The sequence below is a fragment of the Capricornis sumatraensis genome, chromosome 15, assembly GCF_032405125.1.
Source record: "Capricornis sumatraensis isolate serow.1 chromosome 15, serow.2, whole genome shotgun sequence".
Classification (NCBI taxonomy): domain Eukaryota; kingdom Metazoa; phylum Chordata; class Mammalia; order Artiodactyla; family Bovidae; genus Capricornis; species Capricornis sumatraensis.
The window spans coordinates 25,955,570-25,970,023 of record NC_091083.1 but is presented as its reverse complement, the minus strand read 5'-3'; the positions used below and the strand labels follow the sequence as shown (position 1 = coordinate 25,970,023).

Sequence of the window (14,454 nt, the reverse complement as noted above, 5' to 3'; positions counted from 1 at the left end):
AGTTCCACAGGTTACCAAAGAGAGATAAGAAAGCCTTCTTAAGTAAATAATGCAAAGAAATATAGGAAAACAACAGAATCGGAAGGACTAGAGATGTCTCCAAGAAAACTGGAGATACAAAGGTAACATATCATGTAAAAATGGGCACAAGAAATCTTGGACGGAGACAACTAGGACCTAACAGAAGCAGCAGAGATAAAGAAGAGGTGGCAAGAAACACAGAAGAACTATACAAAAAAGGTCTTAATGACTGACCCGGACAACAGTGTGGTCACTCACCTAGAGCCACACATCCTGGAGTGTGAAGTCAAGTGGGCCTTTAAGAAGCATTACTACAAACAAAGCAGGTGGAGGTGATGAATTCAAGCCTTTGATATTGGAAATCCTAAAATTGCTGTTAAAAGTGCTGCACTTAATACGCCAGCAAATTTGGAAAACGCAGCAATGGTCATAGGACCGGAAAAGGTCACGTTTCATTTCAATCCCAAAGAAAGGCAACGCCAAAGAATGTTCAAAATGTAACAGGAAGGAAAGGGGCAGGGCACAACTTTTCAAAGAATGACACAGCCCAAGGACACATAAAAAATTAGAATCAAATGGGATCAAGATGGCTGAAAAAACTAGACCTTGATCCTCAATCAGTAAGTGAAATGACACACCCAGAGGTGCCATGACAGTTCCAACTCATTGTCAAAAGACCAACGAATGGGCAATGGCCTAAATCCTGGAAATCTCCATACTTTCCCAAAAATCAGTGGAATAATCCTTCTACTCATTAGCATATGAAATTCAGTTCGGTTCAGTCATGTCTGACTATTTGCGACCCCATGGACTGCAGCACTCCAGGCCTCCCTGTTGAAAGCCAACTCTCAAGCATATGAGATTACCCAGCCTATAAAAACCAACCAAACCACATTTCACGGCTGCCCTTGCCCTCTGCAATGGCCCACACTCTGTCTGTGGAGTGTGCTTCCCTCTGAATCTGAATAAATCCATTTCTTACCTATCACTTTGTCTCTTACTGAATTCTTTCAATGATGAGACATCAAGAATCTGAGCTTCATTAGGTCCTGAAAGCAACTACTGTGGGTTTTGGCTGGGTTCGAGTTCCAAGCAGAGTTTTGGTTGGGTTCAAGTCCCAAACTGGCTTTTGGCTAGGTTTGAGTCCCAGCACATGGCTTCAAGTCCCAATTTGAGATAAATGGTTTCAAAACTACCACACAACTGCACTCACTTTACACGCTAGCCTCCTTGGACTTCCCTGGTGGCTCAGACAGTAAAGCGTCTGCCTACAACACAGGAGACTGGAGTTCAATCCCTGGGTCGGGAAGATCTCCTGCAGAAGGAAATGCAACCCACTCCAGTATTCTTGCCTGGAAAACTCCATGGATGGAGGAGCCTGGTAGGCTACAGTCCATGGGATTACAAAGAGTCGGGCACGACCGAGCAACTTCACTTTCTTTCTTTCTTTACATGCTAGCAAGGAATGCTCAAAATCCTTCAAGCTAGGCTTAAGCAGTACATGAACCGAGAACTTCCAGATGATCAAGCTGGATTTAGAAAAGGCGGAGGAACCAGAGATCAAACTGCCAACATCCACTGGATCATAGGAAAAAAAGGGAAATTCCAGAAAAACACCTATTTCTGCTTCCTTGAGTACGTGAAAGCCTTTGCCCGTGTGGATCACAACAAACTGTGGAAAATTCTGAGAGAGATGGGAGTACCAGACCACCTTACCTGCCTCCTGAGAAACCTGCATGCAGGTCAGGAAGCAGAATGAAACATGGATTCACTGAATCCAAAAGCTAACAACTTAAGATTATAAAAATTCATAGCCAAACTGGTTAGAAAAAAAACTTGAAAAACTATCAAAGCTTACTCAATGAGAAGGAGATAACCTAAACAGCCCTGTATTTCTCTTTTTAATGGTATTACAGTTAAAAATCTTCCTCTAAAGAAAACTCTAGGCCCAGATAGCTTTAAAAGTAAATACTGGCAAACATTAAGTAATATTACCTAATTTTTATATAAACTCTTCCAGAAAACAAGAGTAAATACTTGTTTTTAGCTCATTCTAATAAGGCCAGCACTCCTTGACACCAACACCAAAGCCACTGTAAGAAAAGCAATCTACTGGCCAACATCCCTCATGAAGAGAGAGCCAAAATTTTCTGTAAAATTTCTAAAAGTTGAATTAAACAGTATATAAAAATCATAATACAACAAGACCAAGTGGATTTTTTATACAAACAGCTCATACAACTCAGTAACAGAAAAATAAACAACATAATCAAAAAGCGGGTAATACATCAAGACCAAGTGGGATTTTCCCAGGAATATAAGGTATTTTTTTTTAAACACTGGAAAATCAACCAACATACTTCATCATATTAACAGATTTTAAACAAAAAACTGTATCAATACATCTATTACGAACAAATAGTCTCTTCAACAAGAGATGTTGGGAAGTCCTGTCAATCAATGATTTTAGAATACTCCTTGACACCATATACAAAATTAAACTCAAAATGGTTTAATGACCTAAAATAAGACATGACACTATAAGATTCCTAGAAGAGAATGTAGGCAAAACATTCTCTAACAAAAATCTTAACAGTATTCTTAGATCGGCCTCCCAAGGCAAAAATAAAGGAAAAATAAACAGATAGGAATTAATCAAACTTAAAAGCTTTTACATAGCCAAGGAAACCATCAACAAAATAAATAAAAACACCAACAGAATGGGAGAATATATTCACAAAAAATACAAACAAGAGCTTCATTTCCAAAATATACATACAGCTCACACAACTCAATACCTGAAAAACAATACAATTAAAAAATGGGCAGAAGACCTAAGTAGACATCTCTTGAAAGAAGACATACGAATAGCCAAAAGGCACATGAAAAGATGTTCCATATTGCTAATAACTAGAGAAATGCAAACCAAAATCACAATAAATTATCACTTCATACTGATCAGAATGGCTATCAAAAAGTCAACAAATAATAAATGCTGGAGAAGGTACTGAAAAAAGGGAACCCTTCCCTACACTGTCAGTAGGAATGTAAACTGATACAGCCACTATGGGAAGTACTATAGAGGTTCCTAAAAAAACTATAAGTAGAACTACCATATGGATCCAGCAATCCCACTTCTGGGCAAATATCCAGAACAGACAGTAAGAACTCTAATTCAAAAAGATACATGCACCCCAAAGTTTACAGCAGCACTATTTTCAACTGGTAAATCATGGAAGCAATCTAAATGTTCACTGACAGTTGAGTGGATAAAGAAAGTGAAGTCGCTCAGTCGTGTCCGACTCTTTGCGACCCCATGGACGGTAGCCTACCAGGCTCCACTGTCCATGGGATTTTCCAGGCAAGAATACTGGAGTGGGCTGCCATTTCTTTCTTGAATAGCCCAAACAACTCTGAAAGAGTACAATCTTGGAGTGGATAAAGAAGTTATACACAAACACACACAACGTTCACAGATCAGAAAACTCAGTATTATTAAGGTATTAATACTCCACCCCAAATGATCTGTAGATTCACTGCAGTTTGATTCAAAATACCAGCAGTTTTATTTCTAAAAGCTGACAATCTAATTCTGAAATCCATATACAAATGCACGGAACCTAGAATAGCCCAAACAACTCTGAAAGAGTACAATCTTGGAAGGTGGACCCTATCTGACCTCAAGCATCATCATAAATCTATAGTAATCAAGATTGTGTGGTATGGAACAGAATTAGAGTCTAGAAATAGGGCCATATACAGATGGTCTACTGGCTTTCAACAAATGGAGGTAAAGGTAATTTAATAAAGAAAGGACAATCTGTTCTAAAAATGGCTCAGGAAAAACAGAATTATCAATATTCAAATCAGTGGACTTTGATGTATAATTCACATCATACACAAAAATTAACTCAAAATGGATCACAGACCTAAACGTAAAAGATAAAAACTTTTAAAAGAAAACATATGTATCTGATAAATGACTTGCACCCGAAACACATAATGCTTCACAAAACTCGGTAATAAAACAAATCAATAAAAAGGGAGAGGTGGTGGATAGATGTGGACACTTCACCAAAATAAATAAATAAATAGCTAATATTCACATGAAAAGATGTTTAACGTATGTATAGGTCACTGAAGAAATGCCAATCAAAATCCTCTAGGGTCACCACCGTCCCTTTCTGGATTACTGCAATAACCTCCTAATGGCCTCCTTCCTTTCACTCTTGACTCTCTGTAGTCCATATACAACAAAGTAGCCACAGGTTCTTATAAAACCTAAGTTAAGACCATGTTACATCTCAGCTTAAAACTCTAATGGCTCACTTTTCACTCAAATTAAAAACCTTCCACTGGCTTATACAGTCTTACAAGATTGGCCTCTCACACTGGCCTCTTCTCCTACTGAAACCCCCTCACCTTCCTTTCATAGTACTGTCCCAGCTGCCTGTCCCTGTCTCCACTTGCTTTAGTGTTAACCACATGATAGTAATCTTAGTAATATTTAACATTTACTAAGTAATACTTACTATGAACCAGATATTGTTCTACTGCTAAGTCACTTCAGTCGTGTCCGACTCTGTGCGACCCCATAGATGGCAGCCCACCAGGCTCCCCTGTCCCTGGGATTCTCCAAGCAAAGAACATTGGAGTGGGCTGCCATTTCCTTCTCCAATGTATGAAAGTGAAAAGTGAAAGTGAAGTCACTCAGTCGCGTCCGACTCTTGGCAACCCCATGGACTGCGGCCTACCAGGCTCCTCTGTCCATGGGATTTTCCAGCCAAGAGTACTGGGGTGGGGTGCCATTGCTTTCTGCAAGATATTGTTCTAACTGCTTTAAATACATTATCTCATTCAATTCCAACAATTATCTCCCCCAACTTTACAAACGATGAAACTGAGTTACACAGAGGTTAATTAACCTAAGAGTTAAGTCTGTAAGTGTTGAAGTCAGAATTCAAAATCACAGATGGAAGAAGCCAACTGCACAGCCCAAAATATACATGTCAATAATGTCACCTACTTCTTAACATTCTTAAGAAATAAGCATAGAATAAAGAGAAGATAGGATAAAGGACTAAGAGAGGGAAAATCAACATGCTTGATGTAGTCTCAGAGACGTAAAATTGGTTAGGAGGAACCAGGACAATTCAAGTATTTTCAAAATGTAGCATCTAACTAGTTTAAAGGTCAAAGTCAGCACAAATATTACGTAAATCAAAATATGACATTTAAAACTTACTTTTTCTGTAGTAACAGTCAAGGAAGGAACCAATGCAGGTGATGGTTCTGGTTGCTTCTTATGTTTTTGTTTGTGTTTGTCCTTTTCTTTATATTTCTAAAAATGAACAGAAGTAAAATACAATTTACATTTAAATTATAACTGATATACACATAATAAGATATTTCTTTGTAATTACATTCAAGTAGTTTAAAATATTAATAAATGCTTGTCAAAAAAAACCAAACTCACTTCTAATCAGATATCATTTTATATATAAACAATAATAGTAATATACTGATGGTATTACTACATGTATTACTATATATTACAATATATAATACTACTACTGTAAGTTATATTAAGGTGATTTGTTTTCTTATCCTTGACCAACCTAAAAGATAAACTGAAGTCTACATTTATATCTGACAAACTATTTTTGTCCTATTAAAAATACCAAATGCTGTTGTACAGATTTCATAAATAGTACTTTACAATTTCTATACACTTTGACATGCACTATCACCTCATAATGGTATCAGATTCTCCAACACCATGCATTAAATTCTATGGCCCATAAACTACAAACCAGTGCAAAGAAACTCAGACAAATTCTTTTTGATGTTTACTCAAAAAATAGACAAATCAGTAATCTCTGCTAAAACTGATGAACTGAAATATAAAAAGAATTCAATTAATAAGAAATTAACTACATTATTAGGAGCCCAACTTTATTTAACATCAAAGTACTTTAACCAAATTGTTCTCAATTGTTTGAATCAGTAGGTAAGCATATTGTGAGTGAAGTTTACCACTGTTTAAAGAGTTAATTCCACTTATTTATCACAGTACTTAAGTTTAACCATTCAGAGCACTTAATCTATTCAAAGCAAGAACGAATACTACCACTGGCCCTGCCCTAAAAGAGAGAGTGTATCAGCAAAACAAAATGTGTACAAATTAAGGATAGATGTTTTACTATAATACCTAAGACTACTGCCCCTTTTTGTTTTTAATTACTGATTTAAGTACATAAGATACCTCTCTATAGCAAGGTTAATAATTTAGAAAAAGAAAATATAAAATAAAAGTAACAGTTTCTATTCAGAGTTTTTAGGAAACTTTGTTACTATGAAGATGTTTTAACTGTGACAGATCATAAGGAATCATGCCTCTAATTCTTTGTATGAGGATGCATACAGAAGTTGAGGAGGCAAGAGCTTTGAGAAGACCTCTATGGCTTTCACCTTTGCTGCCTTAGTTTCTAGTCATCATGTAGAGAGTCAGTTCACACTTTCCTGACAGAGAGGCTAGGTAGAAAAAGAGGCCCCATGGAGAAGAACTGAAGTTAACCCCAGCCTACAGTCAGCAGCATGTCAATTGAGACATGTAAGTAAGACTATCTTATCTTAGATCACCCAGCCAGCCACCAGCTATGAGTAGACTCATGATTAAGCCCAGCTGATACCATGTGAAGGAAAGACAAATTGTGCTGAGCCCTAACCACTAAAACATGTATACCACTAAAAGTCGTTAAGTGGTTTACCAAGCAACAGTAGATAATTGAAACAAAGCCAGAATTCACAACCAGGTAATGGGAGTTAATGAAAGTAGAAATTTAAAGTAACACATATTGGAATTTTTGTATTCACCAAAATGACAAATATAACTATACAATCTCATTTATAAACATGATCCTTGACTGCAGTAAGTTCTATATCGATACTTTTCTCCCATAAAGATAATACAGGAGCCTCTCCATCCTTCTTCATGTTCTACTTCCCACACTGGTCTTTATTCATCAAGGGTACAAGAGCTGGGATAATTTTATATATATTTTATAGAGAATGACGCTGAAAAACAGGATGAACAATCTCTACAGGGCTTCCTTGGTGGCTCAGTCAAGAATCTGCCTACAATGCAGGAGACTCGGTTCAATCCCTGGATCGGAAAGATCCCTGGAGAAGCAAATGGCAGTCCATTCCAGTATTCTTGCCTGGAGAGTCTCATGGACACAGGAGCCTGGTAGGCTACAGTTCATGGGGTTGCAAAGAGCTGGACACAACTGAGAGAATAACACACTCACAAACAACAGCTACAATCGTAGATAGAACAGAAGAGTAAAAAGTAAAGTGTACATGTATATGTATGAAAACATGAATGTATGTAAGACATAATGGAATAATACACCACTTTCGTCCTGTGTAATACACCAAGAAATATATGCTGAGACTGTAAATGTTCACTGGGAGAGATTGTGAATAGATTACATCTACAGTATAGGCCTGTGAAATATGAATCAACGCAGTGAAATGACTTTCACACTAAAGAGATAGGCTGATTTTAACAGAATAGGGAAAAAATTCAGGAAAATATTCTGTTACATCTAAATACTTAAAATATGAAAAAGACGGGATTCCAAATCAGCAGGGAAGACTGAAATTATTTAATAATACTAGAAAAAGTGGTTAATAATGTAGGGAAAATGTCTTATACAAAAAAAAGACAAAATCTAAACAGATTATTTTATAGTTAAAAATTAAAATAATATAAGAGGCTGAAGAAAATGTTTTTTAAAATTTGAAATTTAAAGGAGGAAAGACTTTTCTAAGCATAAAACAAAGTAAAAATCAGAAACAAAAAAGGCAGTTTTAGCTATTCAAATACTTCTGCATCAATTTAAAAATCATTAAAAAGCTAAAAACAAACTGAGAAATAAGTTAACATGTTCTGTATTTTAGTGTTTAAAATGTTTATAAATCAGGAAGAAAAAATAAACATGCTATGAAACAATGTACAAAGGGCAATTCACAAAAGAAACAATGAGCCACAAAACAAAAAATGTGCAACCAAGAACTGAAGAACTAATGGCAATATTATTCTATTACCTACATTTTTTTAACACCAAAACTGCTGGATTTTTGTTTTAATTCTAAGACCCAATGTTGCCCAAGTTACTATGAAACGAGCACTTGCATACAATGCTAAAGAGAATGTAAACATTCAGTGGACCATTTTAAACGTTAAGAGTTAGAAACCGTACGTAGATATAGTATCTGACTAGTAATTTCATCTCTAAGAAGTGAAGGTTCAAATATAGTTTATTATGTTACTATTTGCAATGAGAAATAAAAACTGCAAATAATCTAAATGTTCAACAACACACGTGTGGTTGAAAAAATTATCATACAACCATGTAATGGTCATTTAAAAAGTATGTTCTGAAGGAATATTTAAAGATCTGGTAAAATGGCTAATATGAGTTTCACTTTAAAATTTTATGCAAAGAGTCAAGCTTGAGAAAGAAAAAGCTGAAGATGTCACAGTTTCTGATTTCAAACTATACTACAAACTGTTGGTAATCAAAACAGCATGGTACTATCACAAAAACAGACACAGAGATCAGCAGAATGGAACAGAGTCCAGAAATAAACCTGTATTTATAGGGTCTATTGGGCTTCCCTGGTGGCTCAGACAGTAAAGAAAATGCCTACAATGCAGGAGACCTGGGTTCAATCTCTGGGTCGAGAAGATCTCCTGGAGGAGGAAATGGCAACCAACTCCAGTATTTGTGCCTGGAAAACTCCACGGACAGACAAGCCTGGTGGGATCCCATGGAATCCATGGGATTGCAAAGAGTCGGAACAAGACTGAGCAACTAATACTATATGGTCAATTAACCTACAACAAAGGAGGCAAGAAGAATCAAAAGGGAAAAGATATTCTCTACAATCAATAATGTTGTGAAAACTGGACAGCCACATGCGAAAGAATCAGACTACTTTCTCACACCGTATACAAAAATAAACTCAAAATGACTTAAATAGAAGACCTGAAACCATAAAACTAAAATAAAACATGGACAGTGCCTTTTGACATTGATCTTAGCAGACTCTTTCTCAGGTAAGAGAAACAAAGGCAAATATAAATAAATGGACCTATATCAAACTGAAAATGAGAAGCTTTTGCACAGTGAAGGAAATGAAACAGCCATATGTGGAAACAATACATCTGATAAGGAGTTAATATCCAAAATATGCAAAGAACTCATATAACTCAATATGCAAAAAACAATTAAAAAATGAGAATTTTTCCAAAGAAGACATACAGATGGCCAACAGACATATGAAAAGATGCTCAACATTATTATTAATCAGGGAAATGCAAATCAAAACCACAACGATATACTACCTCACACCTGTCAGAATGGCTATCATCAAAAAGACAACAAATAACAAGTACTGGCAAGGATGCAGAAAAAAGAACATTTGTGAACTGTTGGTGGGATTGCAAATTAGCTCAGCCACTATGGAAAACAATATGAAGATTCCTCAAAAAATTAAAAATAGAACTGCCTTATTATCCAGCAGTTTCACTTCTGGGTATTCACCCAAAGAAAACAAAAACACTAATTTGAAACAATATATGCACAACATTCACTGAAGCATTATTTGCAATAGACAAGATATAGAAGTAACCTAATTGGCCATCAATAGATTAAGTGCATAAAGATGCTGTGTGTATGCCTGTGTAACATTACTCAATGATTTAAAAAAAAAAAACAACTTTCTGTTTTACATGAATGGATTAGATGGTATTATGCTAAATTAAATCAGTCAGAGAGAGAAAGACAAACAACACCATATGACCTTACTTTTATGTGGAATCTAAAAGACAAAACAAACCAAAACGGAAACGGATTCAGATGCAGAGAGTAGGGTGGGAGTGAAAACTTTCAGTTATAAAATAAGTAAACAAAGGGAGGTAGCTATAAGATACACCATAAGGAACATGGTCAATAACACTGTTAAGAACACTGGACAGATGGCTACTGGACTTATGGTGATCATTTCATAATGTATGTAAGTATCAAATCACTACATAGTACACCCAAAACTAATATAATACTGCATATCAACTATATTATTTCCATAAAAAATAAATTTAATAAATGAATAAAAATTTTATGCAAAGAGAGAACAACAACCAGAAGGAAATAAACAAACACTATTTTTTTATGTTAGGACAACTGGTGTCACTCCCAAATACATCACTGTGTATAATTAACAATGAAAATAATCAGAATTTCATCCTTAAAGCAGCCCTGTGATGATCTACTTTTATAGATCAGAAAGGAATGGTTTAAACAAGTACAAAATAGATTCTTATCTATACCGCCCAAGAAACTTAGCTGAAACAAAAACTTTTTTTTAATTTAAAGGAAAAAATAAATAAGGTACCCATGATGACAAACTATAAAAGGAAAATTTGAAAGAGTAGGGGAAAAAAGAAAGATTTAAAGGAAAGGAAAGAAAATGATTACATCTTAAAAGTATCTTCAGGTAGGGACAATACAGTTTTTAACCTAAATTTAGAGCATAATGAACAACAAAGAGACATTCAGTGTTTCCAGTATTCAAACCGGAATGGGAAAATAAATCATTAAAGGAAAATTAAAGTACAAGACAGTAGAGGTAATACTTGAAATAAGTTCCTCTCTTCCAACACAGAGGAATTCGATATCTCAGAGTCTGAGTCAGGGACATGTATCACAGAAACACTGCTAGAAAGAAATGTTTGGTGTAAGTCAGAATTCTAAAAGGAATGCAGTATCGTACTTGAGGTTATTTCCCCAGAAAAGTTCTAAATTAACAAAGATGTGCTCATATGTAGGAAAGATTTCATTATCACTAAGTGTGAAGAAGAGTTCATCAGGAAGCCTAATATTAGAAATTAAATTTCTACTAAGGAAAAAAGGATCTATGTTCAGTAACTCCCAAGGCTTTAAATGGTGATTTAAAATCACATCAATTTTCTTCCAATGTTAACAATTAAAAATCAAACAAAAACCAGTGAAAACAACAAACCAAACAGCAACCAAAACTGGGGGAATGGTAGAAGCAGATAATACATTAAACAAAAACCAGCAGGCAAGCAGTCAAATAGAAATAGAGCAGAAGTTGCCCTGAACTGAACTACAGAATTCAGCTATTAATAATCCTACTTCCAATTAGCTAAAATTCTGAAAATATCACAAAAACTCCCAGATCTGCAGAGAAACTACCTTTTCTTTTGCTTTTCCTGACTATTTAATTTGTTCTTTCTTTACCTAAAGAGTAGTGCGGGCTTTAGAGCAGAAACAGGAAAAGCTAGGGGAAGGGAGAGTACTGACTGTTTGGAAGTAGACGATCTAGGCTAGGAATGAATTATATAAAATCAGAGGGTATTCATAAGTGTGTCAACTATCCCCACACAGTTAAGAGATTAAAATCTAGCATAAGATATTTAATTAAGAATTAGAAAAAAGACCTGAGCCTGGGGTTCTACCAAAAACTGCATACTGTCCCAGTTGAGCTTGTACACTGCACCCTTGACATTTCCTCTGGAAATCAGAAAGAGACACTTAGTCCTCAAACCCTAGCCTCAAAAATGGTGAGAAGAGATTCACGAAATGGTCTTAACTACAGTGGAGCAAATACCTAGAAAGAGCCTCAAAAACATGAGCAAAAAAGGAAAAACTTGCATGGCAAAGAAACTATAGCTGAAAAGGAAACAATATAAAGAGCATAACATGCAGAAGAGAACCAAAACTCTCAACCTACAAATAAATATAACTCAGCATAGAGGTATTTCTCAAATTGTTCCATGCTAAGTAAAACTTCACTCTAATGTATGTTCAAAGCACAAAATGAGATGATGAAACAAAACAGTTAAAAAAAACTCAGGGATTGTAGGAAAAATCAGGGATTGTAGAACCAAAGTAAATTTAAAACTAAAACAGAATTAGTAACTATAATAGAATCAGCAAGGGAAAAAGCATACATTCTTGAGAATAAAAATATTGCTCTAAAAAGGGCATGAAAAAAAATCAGAGTAATGCAAATGAAAAATCAGCAGATACGTTCAGAGGGAATTCTCTGGCAGTCCAATGGTTAGGACCGGGTGCTTTCACTGCTGTGGCTTGGGTTCAATCTCTGGTCAGGGAACTAAGATCACACAAGCTCATACAAGCCACACAGCAAAGTCAAAAAAAAGGGGGTGGGGTGGGGGGTAGTTTAGAGAGGAACATTTAACAGTTACATACAACAATAATTAAACATTAAGTATAACTTGTGTCCCTACAGTAGAGAATCCAGTGAATGGAGAACAGAAGATATATTCAAACAGAAGAGTCTACAAAATAAAAGGGGGGAAAAAACCCAAAAAAAAACCGCATTCTGAAAAATTCAGTTATAGAATGTTCAATGGCAAGACTTACTGTAGTTAAACTTAGCAGACTACATGGGGGTCAGTGGGGTAGGACTGTCCCTGGTCCTCCCCACAGCAATAGTCCAGGTCCACTCCCTGAATTCTTAAAGGAAAGAAAGTGTCACCCAATAATATATACAGCCAAGATTCAGTTCAAAAATTAGGACAAGAAGAAAACACTTTCCATTCTGAACAAAGTCAGAGAATACAGGTCTGAAGAACGTATTCTTGAAAAAAAGTTACTGCACACTAAAGCCCTGCCAATTTGAGATGGTAAAAAGAACTCATTGGAGAAGCTGTGGTGAAAGGTAGTGACCATCTAACAAATTTAAATTAAATACAGAACAAATCCCTAAAACAACTGTGAGGATTGTTTACAGAAGAGACTGTCTCAGACCTGAAAAATGCAACATAAATATCTTTAAAAACAAACAAACTGGATGGAAGGAAATGAGAAGAGCACAGGGATATTGTTTGCCTTTCATAGCAGGAGCTCAATATAGACTCTGAAGCACATAGTTAAAATAGTTTGCCACCAAATAGTAATTGCACATAAAATCCTTCCTTGTAGACAAAGCCTGGTTTTCTTTGGCTAATCACTCTCTCAGATTTTCAAGCCCAGAGGTGAACATGGATTATCTAAGTCAATTTAGATAAATCTACCTCCTGAGCCACAGACCGCTTTAGGTCTGGGATAGATTTAGGTCAGGACAATAAAACAGAACAGGAAATTTTCTGTGAGATGGCTGGGAATGTTCTCTCTCTTTAAAAGGTACTCCCTTGCTGCCTTCAGATACTCAAGTGTTAGGCCGCGACCCCTGGAACAACTGCAGTGACCTGCCAACCATGCCTAGAGAAGCCAAGAGAACCACAAGGAAGACAACAATGCCCTACCGCCACTGAACTGACCACTGCTAAGCTAACCAATCTCAGAAATGCCTCTGAGCATCGTATGCAAAACAGTAAGTCTCCACTGCTTTAGCAAAATTCTGTTACAGTTAAAAGCATCTGAACTAGAAGGACGATCTTACTTTTCAGTGATTTTTTTGTGTGCTTCAGTATATCCACAATTAAAGATAGACGTTTAAGGAAATAATATCTGTTCGGATAAGGAAATCTTATATGAAGTTCAATTTATATATTTGCGTCACTCTCTTTTATAGAGCCAAGTAAATCTAAGTTTAATATTTTTTAAAAAACCAACAGTATTCCACCATTTTAGTATTTTTGATTGTTCTAATCATCCTTTCAAAATCTATTACCTATCTATTTATAAAAATCTGGAATGTTTACTTAGTAGTAATGATGGCTATTTCTGGATGGTGAATTCTGGAGTGTTTTTTAATTAATTTGCATTTTTTAAAATGCTTTGCCTTATTATTTTTTTTTAATAATTACATATCCCTGGTGGCTCAGGCGGTAAAATCGTCTGCTTGCAGTGCTGCAGACCCGGGTTCTATCCCTGGGTCAGGAAGATCCCCTGGAGAAGAAAATGGCAACCCACTCCAGTACTCTTGCCTGGAAAATTCCATGGGTGAAAGAACCTCATAGGCTATGTCCATGGGGTCGCAAAGAGTCGGACACAACTGAGCGACTTCGCTAACAAAAAGAATGGGCTAAAATGAAGTAGAGACAGCTAGCTATTCACCAAACCCGTTTCTTTCCCTTATTCAGAGTATAACTAGACATTTCCCAGTTTCCTTTGCAATCCAATGTGGCATAACTGAGTTCAGGTCAATTATAATCTGAATGAAAAATGACATGTGCTGCCTCTGGGCCTGGTCTTTAACAGCCTTGAGTATTGAGTGTCCATGCTCCTTCCTCTTCCAGGGATTAATACAAGGGAACACAGTAGACACAGAACCAACGATGAAAAGAAGGCCGAGAAGCAAGAATGGAAGCAACCAAAAGTCCTAACTCATGGCTTGTAAGAAAGCTGTTAATCAAGAACATCTGTTTTG

The 14,454-nt window shown here is 36.1% G+C and overlaps 1 protein-coding gene across 1 annotated transcript in view; it reads right to left on the bottom strand.

Annotated features, from left to right (window-relative positions):
- Window positions 1–14,454, bottom strand: part of MLLT10 (MLLT10 histone lysine methyltransferase DOT1L cofactor) — a 213,962-nt gene that overhangs the window by 92,853 nt on the left and 106,655 nt on the right. Inside the window, exon 9 of the mRNA XM_068986710.1 lies at window positions 5,267–5,362. Coding sequence (XP_068842811.1) covers window positions 5,267–5,362 — 96 coding nt within the window. The remainder of the gene's footprint in view (window positions 1–5,266; window positions 5,363–14,454) is intronic.